This window comes from Pelodiscus sinensis, chromosome 6 (genome assembly GCF_052426305.1).
Source record: "Pelodiscus sinensis isolate ZL-2025 chromosome 6, ASM5242630v1, whole genome shotgun sequence".
Lineage (NCBI taxonomy): Eukaryota > Metazoa > Chordata > Testudines > Trionychidae > Pelodiscus > Pelodiscus sinensis.
In genome coordinates, this window is record NC_143057.1 from 96,899,239 (window position 1) to 96,921,706 (window position 22,468).

At 41.3% G+C, this 22,468-nt stretch overlaps 1 protein-coding gene across 3 annotated transcripts in view; it reads left to right on the forward strand.

Moving 5' to 3' along the window:
• The window catches only part of MIER3 (MIER family member 3), a 32,379-nt gene extending 12,478 nt beyond the window's left edge, over positions 1 to 19,901 (forward strand). For 2 of the 3 annotated variants that reach the window (XM_075932417.2, XM_075932420.2), the window contains 6 exons: positions 487 to 638; positions 2,149 to 2,230; positions 8,846 to 8,940; positions 15,476 to 15,603; positions 15,760 to 15,905; positions 15,999 to 19,901. In XM_075932417.2, coding sequence (XP_075788532.2) covers positions 487 to 638; positions 2,149 to 2,230; positions 8,846 to 8,940; positions 15,476 to 15,603; positions 15,760 to 15,905; positions 15,999 to 16,456 — 1,061 coding nt within the window. In that variant the 3' untranslated portion in view covers positions 16,457 to 19,901. The remainder of the gene's footprint in view (positions 1 to 486; positions 639 to 2,148; positions 2,231 to 8,845; positions 8,941 to 15,475; positions 15,604 to 15,759; positions 15,906 to 15,998) is intronic. The other variant, XM_075932419.2, reaches the window with a different exon arrangement.
• Positions 19,902 to 22,468: the final 2,567 nt, after the last annotated feature.

A 22,468-nucleotide genomic window follows, 5' to 3' on the forward strand; every position in this document is an offset into this window, starting at 1 on the left:
GATTATTATTATTTTTTGGTATTCTCTAGGGCCAATATATTGTTTTTTGTGATAAATCCTTGCCCTTAGAATTCAGTCCTTTCCTTCCTTGTTCCAATGTAGCCTGAATCTGTTCATATTTGTGGTACAGTGCAAGGCATATCTCTTCAGTGAGGCATATGGAAAGAAAGGATGTGAAGAGGGCTGGTATTTGTGCATGTGACAAGATACTGTCAGTATGTTTGATTTTATTATCTCTAGCTACTTTCTTGTTTTCTGTCTTTGGGGAAGCTGGTGATTTCTTACTCCATAGATCTAAAACATTTGTGCTAGAAGCTAACGTATATAAATTCATATATTTACATCAGATGATATTTTTTTAATCTATAATATCAAAAACACCAAGAATAGGTGCTTTCTCTCACTCTCTCTCAGCACATACACACACCCCCTCAAGCTTCCTACATACCGCTTATTTGTATCTCAGTGGATTTTTCCTCTTCACAGTGTATGAAAATGAAGATCAGTTACTTTGGAGACCTGAGGTGGTTTCAGAGATTAAGGTTAAAGAATACCTTTTTGAGACTTCGTTAAGAACTGGAACTGAAAAAGCTATTGGGAGAATTCCTGAAGGAATACACACTCGCGACAATGAACAGGTATGTGTTCTATCCTATCCATTTGTGGCACATTGCTTCCAAACTAGTGGGTGTTCTCATTGTGCATATGTGCAAAAGGAGTAGTACAATAGTCAAACATTTCTTTTTTACAGGAAGTGCAAAGTATGACCCCTGTGAGTACTTGGGCATATGGGTCTTTAATGTCAGTGTTTGTGATACAGCATGTGTATATGGTTGTTATGTTCTTAACAAAACAGATCTCATATACCTCACATCAAGTTTTAGATATCCAAGTATATCTTCTTTGTGAAATCTTATTTTAAATTAGGGATGTAAAATCCTGATTAATCAGTTAACTGGTTAAATGTTAGTTTAACCTAACATTTAACCATTTAACTGACAAAGCAGTATCCCAGGCGGGGCGCACTCCAGCTTGACTAGAGCAGCCCCCAGCTCTGCGGGACTGGCTTTTGGCCGCAGTCGTCAGCCCTTGTTAACCATCAACTTCTCCCCAGAGCTGGAGGGAAACCGATTAACTGTTACCCGGTAAACATGCTGAGGATAGCTTCTGGCCCCAGCCGCCAGCCATGGTTAACCATAGGTATGTCAACGTGTAGTCGACTATATGATTAACTGATAAGCCTAGGCTACACGCATTTTCCCCCCCATTTCCCTGTACAGGCTGTCCTTGCTATAAGTTCAAGATGTGTTCCAAAACACTTGGACTTAGAGCAAAACTACTTAAAGTGGGGAATTTTTTTCCCATGGCTGACTTCCATTTGCACAAATTGGGGGTTTTTTTGTGTTCAACTTTAGAGCAGAGAATGGGAGGACTTATAACACATCAGTTCTTACAAGTGCGGAATGGATGTATACCGGCGCAACTTATAGCAGGGACGCCCTGTATCAGAGACAGAAAGTGGTGGGGGGGATGGAGCCAGTTAAAAGCCGATTTTCCCCCCAGCACTGGCTCCATGGTGCCGCTATCCCCTCCCTGCGTTGCTGCCTCTACCACAGGCAGCAGTGGGGAGGGAGGAGCAGGGCAGGCTGCAGTGAAGCGCAGCTTCTGTCCACAGTAGGCCCAAGCTCCCCCCCTGGACAGAGCATCCTATGGAGCAGCATCTGTCTGCAGTGAGCCTGGGAGGTGGCAGGAGCCTCTGTCTGCAGGGAGCTTGGATTCCCTGTGGACAAGGACTGTGCTGGATCAGCCTCTGTCTTCAGGGAGCAGGTGGCTGGTCTGCATGGAGAGCTGGTTTTTAAACCGGTTTCCCTTGCAGACCGGCTCCTGCTTGGCACCCCACATTGCTGTCTCTGATGTGGGATGTGGGGGACCCATTTAACCATTACCCAGTAAGGATGATGCTTATCTGGTAACCAGTTACCTATTCACATTACTATTTTAAGTAGTGTCTTTTTTATTTTGTGAAATTTTCATTTTGTATAGTTAAGAATTGACCGAGATGAAGTTTGCTCACTGAAGCTAGACATTGTAGCTAAGGAGTAAGATACTAACTTATTTTTAAACAAAAATATGTCCTTGATTTCATAGGCACTCTATGAACTTCTCAAATGTAATCATAATATAAAAGAAGCAATTGAGAGGTATTGCTCAAATGGAAAGGCATCTCAAGGTAAGAGATTTACGAAATGTTATGAATACTTTAAGACTCTCTTTAAAGTTATAATGTATAGAAATACTAGGATCAGGTTCTCAGCCCTAGCAAGTGACCCTTTTCACCACTTAAATGGAACAAAGTAGATGTAACATGACCCTACCTGGCCAGTTGAGAATTTCTTCTAGCGGAATTCACACCTGGTGTAAAGATGGTAGAACTAGCTCCTACAGCAACCGTTTCACTCTTCCCTACTTTGATGGGGGTGGAGAGGAAGTGGAGCAAAGCTGCTTTGCTCCTCTGTGGCATTTCTGAGCCAGTTTATAGAACTACTGAAATCAGAGGAAATTATGTTAAGTTAGAGCAGTCTGCAGGGTACTCTGACTCATGCCAAGGCTGCTCGATAATCAAGTAACTCTGTGACATGGCCCCACCCTTTTCTGTACTGAACCCTGACAGTGTTTTATCAACACAGGATAGCTCCACTGTGTAGTAGTAGTGTAGGTCAGTTTGTGTTTTCCACTTCTTGTCCCCAGCCTTTATGCTTTTCTTAAAAGTTAGTAGAGCTGATCCGTGTAGATAATGGAGGGGTGTTTTTTTTCTCCGCACGTTCTCCTTCACCCCTATGCACAGATGAAAGCAAAGGAAAACTAAGGGCTTGGTACTATGTACATCTTCTGAATGGTGCTAATCTCCTTCAACTGTCACAGACTTAGAAAGAAGCTGAAAGAACTCAATACCATGCAGGGTTAAGCCCTAAAGCAGGCTGTGGAAATGTGGGAAAATGAAGTAAAAATGATTTATTTTTTTAAAAGACGCATTATAAGCAGTCCTCTTTTTATAAAGTTCTAGGTGAGGATGCTTTTGTTATTCCACAGACCAAACTTCAGGAAATATAGGTTGAACTTCTGTAATCCAGCGTTCTCTGGTCTGGTAACATCCATGATCCTGAATGATTTTATTTAGCCAGATGGCCACTTATCATGATTGTGGTCAGATTTTCTGCAGTCCCATAAAGTTTGTTTAAAGAAACTACTAATGTGAATGGGTAACCAGTTACTCGGTGATGCTTACCAGGTAACTGGTTAAGGGTGATGCTTACTGGATTACGGTTATCTGGTGCCCAGGAGCAGCCCCGCACCCATGGCCTAGCTTCGGTGGAGGGCTGCTCCAGCCCTGCTGGGCCCTTGCACAGGGCTGGGAGCCAGAAGCTCTAGTGTGGGAGCTGGCAGCAGTGGCCCCAGCCCCAGCATGGGCGTTGGAAGCTGGCAGTAGTGGCCCCTGTCTCAGTGTGGGGTCTGGGAACTTGGGGCCTAGGAGCCAGATGAATCAGTTCATTGGTTAAACTAATTAATCAGGATTTTATATCCCTAACAGCCACCAGATCTGGCTCTTGGTGTTCTGTGCTGTTATTTAGCTCTAATTTACCCCTAAATGTCTTCTAAGAGCCTGGTAAGCAGTGGAAGTGTTGGTAATAGTGCTAAACAACATTGACCTTCCATGGTCTGGTGAAATCTCTGGTTCAATACCAGTCAGTTCCCAGAGTGCCAGAAGAGAGAGGTTCAACCTTTAGTCCATGAAGTCAACTAAGGCTTTTGGACAGTTTCAAAATACCGTTCTGATGACAAGTTGGTAAATATGATATTCTTACCTTGTTACATGTTACAGCTTTAATCTCCAGTGTTGTAATGTGCCACATTTGTAGTCCTACTAATTTTATTTGCCATACTATGTATTGCGTGCTGTATCATTTGAAGTGAACAATTATTCCTTCATTTATTTAGTGAGACTTTTTAGCTAGTAAGTATAATGTGATAAATATGTGAAGATGTGGTAAGGATAAAATGGTTGCTGTTACATCACGTAATAAAAATATTCTGTGTATAATGAATATTTGCACTGTAGAGCAGTAGTTCTCAAACTGCGGTCTGCAGACTACTGATGATCCGTGGCTACCTTCCAGCTCAACTCCCTTCACCTGCCCTCCCTTTCCTTGCAGCAGGGAGCCCACACTGGCGCTCCAGCCTCGTGTCCCTTCCCCCGCGAGGTTGGAGTGCCAGCGCTGCCTTTGGGGGTGGGGGGAGAGCCCTGAGCCTCCCCGCCGGATCTGCCTCATGGGGGAGAAGTGGAGCAAAGTGGAGCCAGAAGTGGCTTCTCCTGCTGCCTCTCCCCCTCCTCCAGCTGGGGAAACAGAAGCACATTGATGTGCTGCCTGAAGGCTTTCCCCACTGCTTCCATGGGCCAGAATCTGTCCAATGGAAGCAGCAGGAGGCCGTGCCTGAGATACTTTCTTTCGTGCCCCATGCCACTCACAGGTATTGTAAGTGCCCCTCGTGCCCAGACCCCACACCCCCACCCTGCTTCGGCACCACCTCCCGCTGAGACCCCGCACCCCCAGCCTGCTCCTGCTCACTCACTTGCTCTTGCACCTGCTCCCCCAGTCAGACACCCTTCCCCCAGCCCACTCCTGCACCCTCCCTCCTGGCCAGACACCCTACTCCCACCCTTGCTCCTGCACTGTCTCTCCTGGCTACACACGGCACCTTCCCTTGCTCTTGCCCCCTTACCCCCCGGCCAGATACTCTGATTCTGTACCCCACCTCCCACCCAGATCTCACCCCCTCATGCTGCCCACTTCCCACCCAGATTCCTGCACTCTCACTCACTGCCAGCCCTGTCCCGCACACTGAATCCCTTCTTTTTGTCCCCTCCTCAGCCTAGGGTGTCCACTAAACCCGAAACCCCAGAAGAGTAAACCTGGCCCATGGGAAGCCCTGAACTTCAGTCATCCCTGTCCCTCCCCCTCTTCCCATGGGACTGGAGCACCAGAGAATTGAGGTGTCTCAGTTGGGGGTCATATTCAGTGAGGGTTGAGGGTTCTGGAGGTGTTTTTTGCTCCTCACTTATGTGGTCCCCAACTGATTTTTTTTTTCATATGGGTCAGTGGCCCCTGATCAAAAAAAGGTTCCCCACCCCTACCATGAATAAAACATTGAAACCTTTGTGTTAGACATAAATTAATATTTTACTTTATTTTAAACGAAGTTTGATAAACTAACATGAGAAAGTTAAAACAAGTAATCTGTTTAATATTTCCTTTCTTACAAGGAAAGATTTGCAAAGTAAGATTAAAGCCCAGCAATGTAAAAGGATGCTGCACAGTAAGAAAGTTATCCTTGTAGAAGCAGTTTGAGATCAGAGGAAAGTGTTCAGTCCATGGAACTCTCCCAGGGTCCTATCATGGGGTATGTCTACACTAGTCCCCCTAGTTCGAACTAGGGTGGCTAATGTAGGCATTCGAACTTGCAAATGAAGCCCGGGCTTCCTTTGTATGTTCCCGGGCGGGTGCCATTTTTAAATTCCCTTAGTTCGAACTGACTGCCTGCGGCTACACGCAGCAGTCAGAAGTGAATCCGAACTAAGTCCTTACTTCGGATTAACTGTTACACCTCATTGCAGGAGGAGTAACAGTTAATCCGAACTAAGGATTTAGTTCGGATTCACTTCTGACTGCCGCGAGTAGGTGCGGGCAGTCAGTTTGAACTAAGGGGATTTAAAAATGGCGCCTGCCCGGGAACATGCAAATGAAGCCTGGGATATTTAAATCCCAGGCTTCATTTGCAAGTTCGAATGCCTACATTAGCCACCCTAGTTCGAACTAGGGGGCTAATGAAGACATACCAATAGGAATTTCAATTTGCTGTATTGGGCTTGCTGGCAGGTTAAATTTCAGTGACAGGTGGCTGTCTGGTCATTCTCAGTGGAATACTTGTACTCCCTTGAATCTACTCTCCACAAAGTTTTACCAGAATCCTGTTTTGGAAACTGGTAGGGGCTGGTATTAGAGTTCATTGATTAGCCAACTTTTAAATAACTTACGATTTCACTTAGCAGGAAATTCTTTTTTTGGCAAAGAGTTTATGTGTATTGCCCGTAAGGTGAAATGATTTTGTTTTACTGAGTAACAATAATACAAAAAGGACATTTAAAGCAATAAGCAGTAATTACTACAGATTGGACCTCCCTGGTCCAGCATCCTTGGGACTTAATCGGTCCCAGATGAGGGGTATTGCCGAACCAGGGGGGATCATTTCTGGCCCGGCCTGCTGGCCTCGCAGACCTCCTGTTGCCCTGCTGGGCAGCTATTGCTGCCATGACTCCAGGACCCTCCAGGTAGCCACATGCAACGTGCTGGGGCTCTGGGACCTGCCAGGCAGCTGCAGCTCCCTGCTCCAGTGAGCTACCGCGGCTCCTAGCCCTGCCAGGCGGCTATGCTGTCATGAACTGGGCAGAAACACTCTCAGTTCACTGAAGGCAGCCCACTGCCCTGATGGCCCTGCAGGGATCTTTGCCACTGGCCTTCCACCAGGGACTCTCTGGTTCTGCAACATCCGTGCTGGACCATCGATGTTGCCGAATCAGAGAATCCCAGTTAATAGAGTTTCAACCTATACTTAGAACCCAAACTGCCTCATAATAAATGTACAGAAATTTGTTTTGCCTCTTTAGTGTCTTGTTCCTTGATAAGATAAATACATGTCCCCTTTCAGTATACTTTAATGTCAAACAAAATTAAAACAAATTATGCCTCAACAGAGATTGTCTGCTATTATACACTTTGGTGGGAAAATGGAGATGAGGAAAATGGTGATGGACATTGATGAAGATTACTTAACTTAGTGTTTAATACACAGTTCACTACAGTATTTAAAAAACTGAGTAGCAATAATATCAAACTTCGAAAAAGCAAGTGTAGTGTAGGTTAAAATGATCCATATATAGAATACGAACCACATGCCATTAAACCATGTGTTATAATGCTTAGATACTAAGTTGAGGTGCCTAATAGGAGAAAGCTCTGCAACCCCATGAAAACAAGTTTTTTTCTTTGATCTGTGTGCATGTGTTGAAATCAGTTTTTTCTTTGCCTATTCTGCTTCACATGCTGGTGGTGTTTTTTTTTTTTTCTTCTTCTTCAAAGCTTGGCAGATTTGGGCCCAGATTCACAAAGGAATTGAGACATTGCAAATATAATATTTAAGCATCTAGCCACCTACTGGAAGCCACAGCCCCATGTTAGATGTCCACACTTCCTGTACAATGCATAGGGTAAATTAGGTGGCTAAGAATGGGATCTACTAAAGCCAGCCTGCTGAATGAGAAGCCACCTAACTTAGCCAATAGGAAATGCTTAGGAAAGAATGAGGCCTAACCCTCTACTTGTCTCAGGTAGTTAGGCATCTATCTCTGTTTGAGTTCTCAGCTTCGAGCGCCTTTTTTGGTCAAGAAATGCAGGAGGTGGCAGAGAGCTCTCTCTCTCAACTTTTGGCATAGTAGTTCAGGTTCCAGATGCAGTATGGGAGACCCAAGTTCAATCCTCTACCACGCTCCACATCTGATGTAGACAAAGTATTTGAACTCAGCTAAGTGACTGCTCAGGTGTATGCACTAATCACTGAACTATAGATTCTTTCTCTGGGCTGAAGTATATTTATTTATACACAATGGAATACCTTTAATAGGACAGATTGAGAGACAGCCATACCAGAATATTCCATAGTCCAGCTGCTAGGGCAATCACCTGAGGAGTGGAAAATCCAAGTGGGGTAAATGACATTAAGCAGAGTGGGAACTGAATCTGGGTCTCCCACATCTGAGATGAGTTCCTTAACAACTGGCTCAAAGGTTATAAGGTCAGCCAACATTTCCCCCCCAGCAGCTTTGTCTGGATTTAGGCATACTCTGAAAATGCCTGCTGGATTGGGCCTTTCTGGTGAGCGGATCCTCTTTGGGTTTAGGTATGAGATAGGTCCCTGAGGTGACTTGAGACAGCTGTGTGCATGCTGTTTGGCAGAAACTTAGTCCAGGCCTACACTAGGGAAGACAGTCGACCTAAGATACTCATCTCCAGCTGTCAATCGATCTCCACAGCATTCATCTCCTGGTAAGAGGACTAGGGATGTGAATGGTTAACTGGTAAGCATCACCCTTACTGGATGTGCTTACCAGTTCTGGTTAACTGATATTAGGGTGGAGCAATCCCTCCACCTGTCATGGGTTCCAGCCCTACAGGGTTTGCTGCAGGCGGGGGGAAACTCCAGCCCGGTCAGAGCAGCCCTGTCTGCCCCCATTATATCAGTTAACTAATTAGTCAGGATTCTACATCCCTAATGGAGTCAAGCCCCTAGGTGGAAACTCTGGCACCTAAGGATTTTAGATGCCTCCAGGGTCAGGCAGCAGTTAAACAAGAGTTTTGAGGATCTTGGTGGTGTCTAAATGTGGATTTAAATACTTAAAGGAGCAGGTAGGTGCCCAAGCCATTTTGTGCACCTTGCCCTAGATGACTATAAATAGAAAAAAATAAATAAATGAAACTCTGCAACCATCCTTCATCCAAGAAATTACTGCATTCAGAGTTGATGATTAGCAGATTGTCATTTTTCTAAACAAGCGTATTACTTTAATTAGAGCCCTTGGTGTATTAAGAATAAGATGTATTCTAAATAATTTAGTAGTTGCTCTTCAAAGAGCATTAGGATTTTCATGCATTTTATCAATAAAAATGTTTGTAACTCAGTATCTGATGGAAATTATCTGAAAATAAGTGCTGTTCTTTTTTTGGGAATCATCTAGAAGAGATGACAGCTTGGACAGAAGAAGAATGTAGAAACTTTGAGCATGCACTTCTGATTTATGGGAAAGATTTTCATCTCATACAGAAAAATAAGGTAAATGAGGTGGAGAGAATGGTATAGGTTAGTCACTTAACATTTTGTAAAAGCAACTCATTTACTAGAAGCAATGCCTGCAGTAAATTATAGTTGACTTCATTTGCATGCCAACTTTAACACAAACGTCATTGAACAGTCAACATTTTCATGATCAGTCAATCTATTAATCTCTGAAATAGTGTTGTATTTGCATTTCTTTCATTTATGAATTTATAATTAGGGCCCTACCAAATTCATGGCATGGAAAAACAAGTCATGGATTGTGAACATGAGAAATAAGAATGGCCATACTGGGTCAGACCAAAGGTCCGTCTAGCCCAGTATCCTGTCTGCCGACAGTGGCCAATGCCAGGTGCCCCAGAGGGCGTGGACTGAAGACAATGATCAAGCAATGTGTCTCCTACCATCCTTCTCCAGCCTTTAACAAACAGAGGCCAGGGGCACCATTCCTTACCCCCTGGCTAATAGCCTTTTATGGACGTAACCTCCATTAATTTATCTAGCTCTTTTTTAAACTCTGTTATAGTCCTAGCCTTCACAGCCTCTTCTGGCAAGGAGTTCCACAGGTTGACTGTACAGTGTGTGAAGAACTTTCTTTTATTAATTTTAAACCTGCTACCCATTAATTTAATTTGGTGTCCTCTAGTTCTTATATTATGGGAACAAGTAAATCACTTTTCTTTATTCACCCTCTCCACACCACTCATGATTTTATATACCTCTATCATATCCCCCCCCAGTCTCCTCTTTTCTAAACTGAAAAGTCCCAGTCTCTTTACCTATCCTCATATGGGACCCATCCCAAATCCCTAATCATTTTAGTTGCTCTTTTCTGAACCTTTACTAATGCAAAAATATCTTTTTTGAGGTGAGGAGACCACATCTGTACGCAGTATTCACGATGTGGGCGTACTATAGTTTTATATAGGGGCAGTAAGATCTTCGTCTTATTTTCTATCCCTTTTTAAATAATTCCTAGCATCCTATTTGCTTTTTTGACTGTTGCTGCACATTGCATGGATGTTTTCAGGGAACTATCCATGATAACTCCAAGATCTCTTTCCTGATTAGTTGTAGCTTAATTAGCCCCCATCATACTGTACGTATATAGTTGGGGTTATTTTATCCAGCGTGCATTACTTTACACTTATCCACATTAAATTTCATTTGCCATTTTGTTGCCCAATCACTCAGTTTGGTGAGATCTTTTTAAAGTTCTTCACAGTCTGCTTTAGTCTTGACTATCTTGAACAGTTTAGTATCGTCCATAAACTTTGCCACCTCACTGCTTACCCCTTTCTCTAGATCGTTTATGAATAAGTTGAATAGGATTGGTCCTAGGACTGACCCTTGCGAAACACCAATAGTTACATCTTTCCATTCTGAAATTTACCATTTATTTTTACCCTTTGTTTCCTGTCTTTTAACCAGTTCTCAATCCATGAAAGGATCTTTCCTCTTATCCCATGACAACCAAATTTACACAAGAGCCTTTGGTGAGGGACCTCGTCAAAGGCTTTCTGGAAATCTAAGTACACTATATCTACTAGATTCCCCCTTGTCCACGTTTGTTAACCCCTTCAAAGAACTCTAATAGATTAGTAAGACAGGATTTCCCTTTACAGAAACCATGTTGACTTTTGCCCAACAAATTACATTCTTCTATGTGTCTGACAATTTTATTCTTTTCTATGGTTTCAACTAATTTGCCCGGTACTGTCGTTAGACTTACTGGTCTGTAATTGCCAGAGTTGCCTCTAGAGCCCTTTTTAAACATTGGCGTTATGTTAGCTGTCTTCCAGTCCTTGGGTACAGAAGCTGATTTAAAGGATAGGTTACAAACCACAGTTAATACTTTTGCAATTTCACATTTGAGTTCTTTCAGAACCCTTGAGTGAATGCTATCCGGTCCCGGTGATTTGTTACTGTTAAGTTTTTCAATTTGTTCCAACACCTCCTCTAATGACACTTCAAGCCGGGACAGTTCCTCAGATTCATCACCCACAAAGGACGGTGTAGGTTGGGAATCTCCCTAACATCCTCAACCATGAAAACTGAAGCAAAGAAATCATTTAGTTTCTCCGCAAATGCTTTATCGTACTTGATTGCTCCTTTTGGGTCTCGATCGTCCAGGAGCCCCACTGGTTTTTTAGCAGGCTTCCTGCTTCTAATGTACTTAAATGTTTTGCTATTACTTTTTGAGTTTTTGGCTAGCTGTTCCTCAAAATCTTTTTTGGCTTTCCTTATTACATTTTTACACTTAATTTGTCAGTGTTTATGTTCCTTTCTATTTACCTCACTAGGATTGGACTTCCACTTTTTAAAAGATGCCTTTTTATCTCTCACTGCTTCTTTTACATGGTTAAGCCATGGTGGCTCTTTTTTAGTTCTTCTACTATGTTTTTTAATTTGGGGTATACACTTAAGTTGGGCCTCTATTATGGTGTCTTTGAAAAGTTTCCATGCAGCTTGCAGGGATTTTATTCTAGTCACTGTACCTTTTAATTTCTGTTTAACTAACCTCCTCATTTTTGCATAATTCCCCTTTTTAAAATTAAATGCCACAGTGTTGGACTGCTGAGGGGTTCTTCCCACCACAGGAATGTTAAATATTATTATATTATGGTCACTATTCCCACGCGGTCCTGTAATAGTTACCTCCTGGACTAGATCCTGCGCTCCACTCAGTACTAAATCAAGAATTGCCTTTCCCCTTGTGGGTTCCTGTACCAGCTGCTCCAAAAAGCAGTCATTTTAAGGCATCGAGAAATTTTATCTCTGCCTCTCGTCCTGAGGTGACACGTACCCAGTCAATTTGGGGATAATTGAAATTCCCCATTATTATTGAGTTTTTTATTTTGATAGCCTCTCTAATCTCCCTTAGCATTTCAATCACACTATCACTGTCCAGGTCAGGTGTTTGATAATATATCCCTACTGCTATGTTCTTATTAGAGCATGGAATTACTATCCATAGTTATTCTATGAACATGTTGATTCATTTAAGATTTTTATTTCATTTGATTCTACATTATCTTTCGCATATAGTGCCACTCCACCACCCACACGACCTATTCTGTCCTTCCAATATATTTTATATCCCGGTATGATTGTGTCCCACTGATTGTCCTCATTCCACAAGGTTTCTGTGATGCCTATTATGTCAATCTCCTCCCTTAATACAAGGTGCTCTAGTTCACCCATCTTGTTATTTAGACTTCTAGCATTTGTGTAGAAGCACTTTAAAAAAATTGCCACTGTTTATTCGTCTGACCTTCCCTGGTGTATTAGATTTTTGTATATGTGATTGTTTGTCTGATCTGGCCCATACTTTATCATCTCCCCTCCTCTATTTCTGACTAAAACCTAGAGAATCTCTATCAATGGACTCTCCTCTAAAAGAAGTCTCCGTCTGATCCACATGCTCCTCTGCACCAATTGGCTTTCCCCCATCTCTTAGTTTAAAAACTGCTCTACAACCTTTTTAATGTTTAGTGCCAGCAGTCTGGATTCACCTTGTTTTAAGTGGAACCCATCCTTCCTGTATAGGCTCCCCCTATCCCAAAAGCGTCCCCAGTTTCTAATATATCTAAACCCCTCCTCCCTACACCATCGTCTCATCCACGCATTGAGACTCTGAACTTCTGCCTGCCTACCTGGCCCTGTTCCTGGAACAGGAAGCATTTCTGAGAATGCCACCATAGAGGTCCTGGATTTCAGTCTCTTTCCTAGCAGCCTACATTTGGCCTCCAGGACATCTCTCCTCCCATTCCCTACGTCATTGGTACCTATATGTACCATGACCACCATCTCCTCCCCAGCATTACACATAAGTCTATCTAGATGCTTCGAGAGATCCGCAACCTTCGCACCAGGCAGGCAAGTCACCATATGTCTCCCAGTCATCACAAACCCAACTATCTATGTTTCTAACGATCGAATCACCCACTACTAACACCTGCCTCTTCCTAACAACTGATGTTCCCGTTCCTGGAGAGGTATCCTCAGTGCGAGAGGTATCTACAGTGCAAGAGGATACCATAACATCCTTTGGAAGGAGGGTCCCAACTATGGGATGGTTTCCCTCTGCTCCCATTGACTGCTCTCTTCCTCTGAGCCGTTCATCCTCCTTAACAGCACTGGGGCTGTCAGACTGGAGGTGGGACGGTACTACAGTGTCCCAGAAAGCCTCATCAACATACCTCTCTGCCCCCTTTAGCTCCTCCAGTTCAGCCACCCTGGCCTCCAAAGCCCAAACTCGGTCTCTGAGGGTCAGGAGCTCCTTGTATCGGGTGCCCACATACGCCACCCACTCACCCACAGGGCAGGTAATCATACATGTTACACTTGATGCAATAAACAGGATAGCCCCCCACTCTGCTGCTGGGCTTCTGTCTGTATTTTCTCCTATGAATAAATTTGATTATATATGGTGTTTTTATTTAAATGTTTGGGATATAGATTATAAAAGTTTTACGTTTAAAGAAGGTCAGAAGTAACTAGCACCTTCTAAGCGCCCCCTCTAAACTCCCCTCTCAAAACTCCCTCCTGTTAGGAATCACCCTGGTCACTTCCTAGCAGGGTTTATAAAGCTCTGGCCTTCCTGATAGCTCCTCCCTCTGGCACGGCTCAACCAATGAGCAGAGAGTTTAAGATTTCAAATCCTAATTAAGGCTCACAGCTTCCAACAGCCAGCCTGAGCACATGGCCTTTCAAAACAAACACAGACAAACACAAGCCCAGAATCCCCAAACACAAACACCCACACACTCCAGACAGCCACTTACCCTAAGGTGCTGTAAATTGCCCCCTCCTTCACCAGAAGAGCCCCTCTCAAAACTCCCTCCTGTTCGCAAACTCCCTAATCGCTTCCTAGACTGTGAAATCTGGTCTCCCCCTATGAAATCTGGTTTGTGAGCTTTTATACCGTACATATTTTGTGGAGGAGACTAATGTTTCTTGTTATCCAAAAGGAAGTTGCAGGGAGGTCACAAGATTATTTTAAAGGAAGATCACAATATAATCACTCTTACTTCTGCACTGCTTTGAGAGTTGGATGGCTGGAGAGTCATGGCTGTTGGCCAACCACCCAGCTCTGAAGGTAGCACCCAACCAGCATCAGTGCAGAAGAAAGGGTAGCAGTACCATGCCTTGTAGCCCCTACTTCTGCAGGGCTGCCTTCAGAGCAGGGTGACTGGACAGTGCTGGTTGCTGATTGAGGGACCAGCCCTGCAGGCATCCGTGCAGAAATAAGGGTGGCAATAACCACACCAAGCCATCACTTTTGCAGTGCTGCTGACAGCTCTGCCTTCAGAGCTGGGATCTCAGCCAGCAGCTGCCACTTTCTAGTTGCCCAGCTCCTATGGCCATGCCACTACCAAAAGCAAGGGTAGCAGTACTGCAGTCACACACACACACCTCCTTTTTGGGCCAGGACCCTTACAATTACACTACCATGCAATTTTAAAATTAAATATTTGAAATAATGAAGCTTACTATTTTAAAAATCCTGTTGTTGTGAAATTCACCAGAATGGACCATGAGTTTGGTAGAGCCCTATTTATCATTTTGTTTTGCTCTATTTTATGCTGCATATGGTTTAATGGGGGCTTTACCTCCTTTAATTCATTCTCTGAGTCTAGACCAGGAAAAGATATCTTAATTAGCTTATCCATCTCATAACCATCAAGGGCTTGGAGTTCTGCAGCTACAAAGGACACAGCCATTAAAGTTCTAGCAGGAAAGTGGAATACTGTGAAATTACCATTCAACAGTAATTCTTCTGGCTAAGGAGTGGTGATGTGGACTGACTCAGCAAAGAGACAACTATCTACTCTTTAAATGGATGGATGAAAGCTTCAGGGGTAGGAAGAAGAAATAGGTGGAATAAGAGCCTAGATAGACTTCTAGATTTGTGTACTCAAAAACTGACGCCTCTTTGTATAAGGAAAACAAGTGTATTTGAAGCCTCAAATTGCATAATGCATGTTGATTCATGAATAAGAGGGATAAAATGGATGTTCTGGATCATCTAGACCAGGGGTGTCAAATTCCCAGACCCTGGGCCATCCCCAACTAGAACCAAATCTGGTCCATAACCATAAAAAAGTAGTGTTTCCAAAATATCCTATTTATTTTTCCCTTTTAGACTATTACTCTTCACATTGCTGTTAGTTTTTCTCCCTTTTTTAACTTAAGAATTTATGAAGATTCAAAATACGAAGTTATGGACTGAGACTGAAACTTTAATTTCTATCATGGACACAGTCTCAGTGTAAAACTTATTTTAAAAATGGAAGCCTGAATTTTCTGTTGCTGAGCAGATAAACTGCCTTATTGAATGGATATAAAATAAGTACATTTTCCAAATTTGGATTATTTGAAGAATCTCAATAAAGAATTTCTTGCTCTTGCTATAGGAATGAGGTAACTAAAGAGATTGCAGAGCTATGGGGAAGATGGAGATTATTACAAAGCCCCTCCCTCCTTTAACAATAAAAAAAACAAGTTAGGCTTTCCTGTCTCATTTTAGGTGAGAAGTAGAACAGTTGCTGAATGTGTAGCATTCTACTACATGTGGAAGAAATCCGAACGTTATGATTACTTTGCTCAGCAAACAAGGTTTGGAAAGAAGAGGTACAATCATCACCCAGGGGTCACGTGAGTGTTTGGAATATATCTTTCCATTGACAGTTCTGCATCTAGAATTTTTCCCAGATTTTATTGGGTGGTGAAATCTTGCAGTGATGATGGATTAAAGAAATAAAATCCCATTTCTTATCCATACACCATTTCTAATATAGGATCTCTTTCTAGGGACTATATGGATCGGTTGGTAGATGAAGCAGAAGCCCTTGGTGGAGCAGTACATTCTTCAGCCTTAACTTCTAATAGCAGAACGGAACCCATTCCTGATCAACAGCTAAGCATTCTAAACTCCATATCTGCCAATGATTTGACAGGTAAATCAAGAAAAATCAATATTGAAGTTTAAAAGAGCATTCTCTGTAACTGTACCTCAAAGTCACTTTTTATTGTGTGTGTATTTTTTTCAGCATTGACCAATAGCGTAGCTACAGTCTGCCACTCTACCGATGGGAACTGCTTGGAAGATGCCTTTTCTCCTCTGGACAGCTTACCACGAGCACCAGTAAATCATGTGCCTGTTGTAACAGAAGAGTTGCTTACCTTGCCTAGTAATGGTGAAAGTGATTGTTTTAATTTATTTGAGACTGGATTTTATCACTCGGAGTTAAACCCAATGAACATGTGCAGTGAAGAGTCAGAGAGACCTGCCAAGCGATTAAAAATGGGGATTGCAGTCCCTGAACCCTTTATGAATGATGTTTCTGTAAATAACTTGGGTGTGGACTTTGAGAACCACACACATCATATTACCAGTGCCAAAATGGCAGTCTCAGTGGCTGACTTCAGCAGTTTATCTGCAAATGAGACAAATGGTTTCATCAGTGCCCACACTTTACACCAACATACTGCCCTTCACTCAGAATGACTCCAGTGGTGAATTACAGAAACAATGGGTACTTTATGCGCAGCAGTAAACTTGATGGGAACTGTCAGGTTTGCTTAGTCTTTCACTGGAAGTTTGAACTGTATGACATCAGTGATGTCTTTGTATGTATAGAACTATATCTTGATTTATCAAGAATAATTTCATTTTTCAATCCATACGTGTGGAGAATTCATATGATGTTCGGCAGAGTTTGGGACTAAGAGAACTCTGGTGCAGCTTTAAGCTCTGCTTCAATTTTTTTTAAAGCCTGTAGACAGGGGCCACCATCTCAAAACCAGCACAGAAGTTGTGAACTGATTGGAGTGGCTTTTTAGTCTAAGTTACTTTTGCCGTAACCGATGCAGTGGAATAACAATGTTTACAGGTACAGATCCTGATTCCTGCTCAATGTAGCATTTTTTTATAAAGGCAGGAATGGGTTTCTTTAATTTAAACTGCACAAACAAGGATGTTTTTTAATGGAACCTTCTCTCATGTGATACTAAACTTGGGCACTTCAGTTTACAAAACAGCAAGTTCATCTTGGTGGAAGCTAGCACAAGGGACTATATGAGCAAAGTGTGAAGACACAAACTTAGATGCTGTTGCAAAATTATAGGCCATGGCTACCTTACACAGAAGTGATTATACTGCCAGAAGATTTCTGTGTACTTAAAATTTATTGGATAAACAAATGCATTTTAGAATATTCTGATGGGGTTTTGTCCACAACTTTGAAGTGTAATGTAATATCACCAGTTATTGTGTATCAACTTTTTTTTCTAAGGCAGCTGATGTATAAAGCCACAGTCTGCATTGTTTAGGATTCACCACTAAATGGTTTACATTTGGGACATACCTTAAATTGTTTGGAGCACTGCAGTTCATTTGAGGGACTATCTAGATTTTTATATTGTGCAGTACAACCTTGAAGTATACATTTGAAACTTGCTTTAGCATGGATTATGTTTATTTGTTTTGACAAGTCATTTTCTCAAAACGACATTTGAATGCTTTTCTCAAATGGGGATTGACAAAAAATTGTTTATTCCAATCAATTTTGGTGAATACTAAGATGAAATTTTTGATGACCGTAAATGATTCTACTTAATAGTTTTTTATTTAAGTTGTGTTACAGATTCTTACAGAACATAGTATTTGTATGTGATATGCTTCCAGAGCATACAACTTTCAGGTTTGTGCTTTTTTCATTTTTGTTTACAAGATTCTGAAGTATAGCTTAATACAATTGAATTGCCGTAAAATTTCCCGCACGCACCCACACTTTTCTTTGCACTGTCTGGAATGCAGATTTAATTGCCACTAACTTGCTTGCATTTTTTAAAATGCTTAAGTTTGACTACATTGGTAATATTTGTAGTAATTGCTTCAAGGTTATGCTGAGTAATTTAGTAGTAGAGACTTTGGGTAGTATTTGAAAGGGACGAGGGTATTTATTATATATACTGTGAACTGCATTGAGATCCTGAATTTTGGATGCAACATACTCCCAAGTTTTCTTTACAGCCTTGTAATGAAGATCGCTTTGAACTGTTTACGCAATAGCACATTTACTATAAAAAATAGTTTAGCACAGTGGACAAAATTAGTTAGCGATAATTTATCAATTCTTTAACTTAAACATCTGAAATATGTAATTCTAGTAAGTACACAGTAAATAACGGGTAGCCTTGGCCCTGTGTTGTACTCTGATATTTTTAGCCAAGTTGTCAACTTCTTGTTGCTGTGTTTTGTGCTGAACTTTGTACCTTGTTTCTTTTATTTCTGAATCAACACATTTTATGTAATTTTGTAAAATACTGGCCATATTCTTTCATTGTTATACATTCAAGTTTAACTATGGGTTTACAGTGGCTGGTCTGTATAAAAATCATAACACAAAGATGACTGAATGCTTATACCAGTTGCACTTAAATGAACATGCCCATTCTCATTAGCTGATGCAGTAATATATTCAGTTTATCTATGCATTGCTGGGATCTTAATATAGACAGAGGCTTGTCTAAAGTTTGGATTGTCAGCAAGTTGAATGGACACTTTAGTTATTTAATAAAGACTTTTTGACCAAAATTCAGAAAATGGTATGAGAGAAAAATGATTTCCAGCTAGTCTAATAGATTTTTAAATTCTAATCTTATGTAGCCTGTTGGCAAGCTAGCTGGTAAAGTTTACTTTTAATTCCTTGTTAAAATGAGGCAATAATTTGCAAGATTTGTAAATATGTACATTCTGCATATCTTTTTAGATATCTATTTCAATATTTTCTGACTACTTGTGTATAGTAACATTTTTGTGCATGCTTGATGTGACATTCATAAATTTGTACCACTATGACTTTATCCTTGTAAAATAGCTATTTATTGAATTTTTCTTTTAAAAGCTGGACTTACCTATTTTTCTCTCAGTTTAAACATTTTAGTGGAGAACTTGTTACTGTTTATTAAAAGAATTGCGTTTTAAGGGTCAGCGTGAAGATAAGTGTGATTGCAAACATATGAAGAAAATATATTGCCTTGTTTCTTGGATGGTAAAGCACAATTCTTGTAACAAACTGTGATGAATTCTTTGTCTTTTGCCACATTTTTTTTTTCTTCTTCATATGAACAAACCAAAAATCCATAATGGGCAATTGCAGTGTTGGTAGATGTATCTTTTATGTACAGGGAAGAGGATAGCTTATTCATTTAGAAGTGTAACTGGTGCTGTGATTATAGCAATACTTTACTTTTTTTAGTCATGTCATCTTCTCATGCTAGATTTTTAAATGTTTAGTTTTCCTCTTGTCATGGTCAAACTGCTGAATTTACTTGAAGGATGTACAATACTGTTTGCAGAATACTAAATTGTGTACAATTAGGTCAATGAATTGTGCAATTGTTTCCTGCTTTTAATTTTTAAAACTGAGGGTCAAAAAATGTGTAAAAACTTTAGATCCAGTAGAACATAGTGATACTACATTACTTAACCAAAGTCTCTAGTGAATATTTTAACTTTGAATGTAAACTAATGGATATACTGACCACCAGGGACACTATTTGCCCAGAGTTACAAGCACATTATCTACAAAGGGGAAACTAAATACAGTAATTTATAAAATAATGACAACGTTGCTATTTTTTTAATGTTTTTCACTTAACGGAGGAAATTATCAATTACTGTTTAATATTATAGGTATGATTATGGCCCTCTTACGCTACCAGTGATTCCAGCCTTTCCCAGTTTGAATTAAGCACCCTGTGTATAATGACCTAAATCAGTGACAATCGGAACAAGTTTTAGTATCAGATGTTCAAGAGGAAGTTGCTATTGTTGCATTGGTTTTAATATTTGTACATAAACACTGATTTTTTTGAGTATTATTTTGTATTTGTTGTACTTTAATACCTGGTGTACAGTTCCAGAAATAAATGTCTGGAAACCTTTTTTTCTTTTGTAAAATTGTTTTCATGATCTGCAACACATTAACCACTTAAAATATCTCCCGATGTATGACTGTATTAAGATATGTAGGACAGTCTCTTCGCTAGTAAGGCAATGTCTGATCTTGTTATTACACAGGCAAGAGAGATTCTTTGGACATATAACAGGAAGACAGATAATTACAGGTTTCACTTTATCTATTCATCTTGCAAACATCATGGCTTCAGAACAGCATTTTTGGAGTATTCCATAGTAGTATTAAGAACTTCTCAACTTCAGACCATTTTAAGAACCTTTTCCTTCTCCTTGTGGAGAATATATCTTATCCCTATTGTATATAGAAACTGAGTCAGAGCTAAAGTGACTTGCCCAAAAGCCACAGGAGGGTTAAACCAGATTAGAATGCTTAATTCTTGGCTTCCAGTGCAGTGCTCGTACAACGCCTTCTCCTGAGCAAGTGTGTTTGAGCCATTAATTTTCAACTGATCAAGGAGTGATGACATGCTGCTGAACCTCATGTTGCTCTGCTCAGCATTACAGCATCGTATTTCTGGGTAGCCTGCTGCCTGGTGGAATCCTCAACTCCAAGGTAGGTACCCACACTGCATGGGGAGAGCTAAGTGCCTAAGAAAAGGATACTCAAGAGGCAGGAAGTAGCCAGAAGTGAAAAGGGGTGGACAGAGGAGAGTGACTTAGGCCCCTGACCTGGTGTGCCTCACTGATGGCCAGAGAGGTGCTCCCTCCAGGACACCCATGCATGCATCCTCATCTGGAGTAAGGCATATAATCTAGGTCACCTTCCTTAGGTAGTCCATGCCCTAGCTGTTGAACACTGCCTTCCCCTTGCTGACAGTAACTCAGTGTATCTCTATTTTTCCCTATGCTCCTGGCTATCTTTTGTGGGTGCTGTGTTTTGCTCCATCCCCCTCCCCGAACCTATTGGTGGACTGCAGCAGGGTCAGACGGGTATGGGGTCCTAGTAAATCTACATGATCATGCCTGACGGGAAAGATTCTCCTGCTTGGAGTGAGTGCCACTTTGAGACCTCTGCATGTGCTAGGGGTCTGAGCAGCTCATTAGCTGTGGGTTGGCATCAGGGTTTAGACTGCTCTGTGAATGCCTGCTGGCAGATGGCACCTATGGTCTTTGGTGGCAATCAGTTTTGAGAATGTCAATGAGGCTAAATGGTAGATATAGGTGCCTTAAGAGTTAGGTGATGAATGTATCTGTCATCTCTGCTTGCTCTCAGGACATGCTCATTTCTCTGATTGGCTGGCTGTTTTATACTCAGCTTGCCAAATCAGCCCATGCTTTTGTCTGCACTTGCAGTCAGTGAAGCCATTAGCCCACACAGTTTAGCTTCTGACCAGGTCTTGTCATGCAGCTCATTAAAACATGGCTTCTATTGTTTCCAGGTATCAAACTCTGCTCAGTAACTTAATTGATCTCTCCATAGATCCTCTTTCAAGCTAAATCAGAGGAAATGTAAATGCAGGTGCTGCCTAATCTTACTGTTGCATGGATGAAAAGAGGAACTTTTTCTTGTTCACCCACTTGGTTTGACTCATATACTGGTCTGAAAGATTAGAGGACTTCCTCTTTCGTTGCTTCCATTCTTTTATGTAAGTTGAGTAAATGAATAGACACTATGAATTCTTTTGTATGTTGTTTAATTTCTGACACTAATTACAAAATTAAAGAACTAGACTACATAACTCCCTGAAAAGAGTTCTACAGAAAAGGTTAAATTACAGGAACCACAAGGCTATGTCTACACTGGCGCGATCTTGCGCCAGAAATATGCAAATGAGGCTAAGCGTGGAATATTGCTGAGCCTCATTTGCATATCTAATGAGCTGCCATTTTTACAGAAGAGGCTCTTGCGCCAGAAGGAGCTGTCTACACAATGCCATTATTCCCAAAACTTATCAGTGTAGCAGCATTGCGCAAGAGGGTTTTTCTTGCACAAGAAGGGGCAGTGGAGACAGCTCCTTCTGGTGCAAGAGTCTCTTTTGCAAAAAATGGTGGCTCATTAGATATGCAAATGAGGTTCAGCAATATTCCACGCTTAGCCTCATTTGCATATCTCTGGTGCAAGATCGTGCCAGTGTAGACATAACCCATGAGAATGCATAACAGACCAGTTGTTGCTATGTAAGAATCAATCTAATTCCTATTTTAACCACAAATAGATACTAATCAAGGTGCATATAATTAATTGTGCTTACAGCGATCAGAAACCAAATGGGCTACACCTAGAAATGGAAAGGCAGTAACATAGGAATTAAGAAAAAATGTTAAACAGTGGGTAAAACTTAAATTATAGTTACATTTTGAACATCAAATAGGAAACCTATAAGAATCAAAATTGAAGCCTTGTTAATAAACTTGGTTGTACAGTTTGCCAAGCCAGTACAACACATGCAGCAGAAGCAGGTCTAGGAATATTACAAAGACTGCTTATTGCAGAGAGGTAACATATGGAAGTATTCAGAACAAGTACATAATTCACCTGTTTCAAAAAACCGAGCCAGGGCATACCCCTAACAAGATGTCTCATTTTGTCATTGT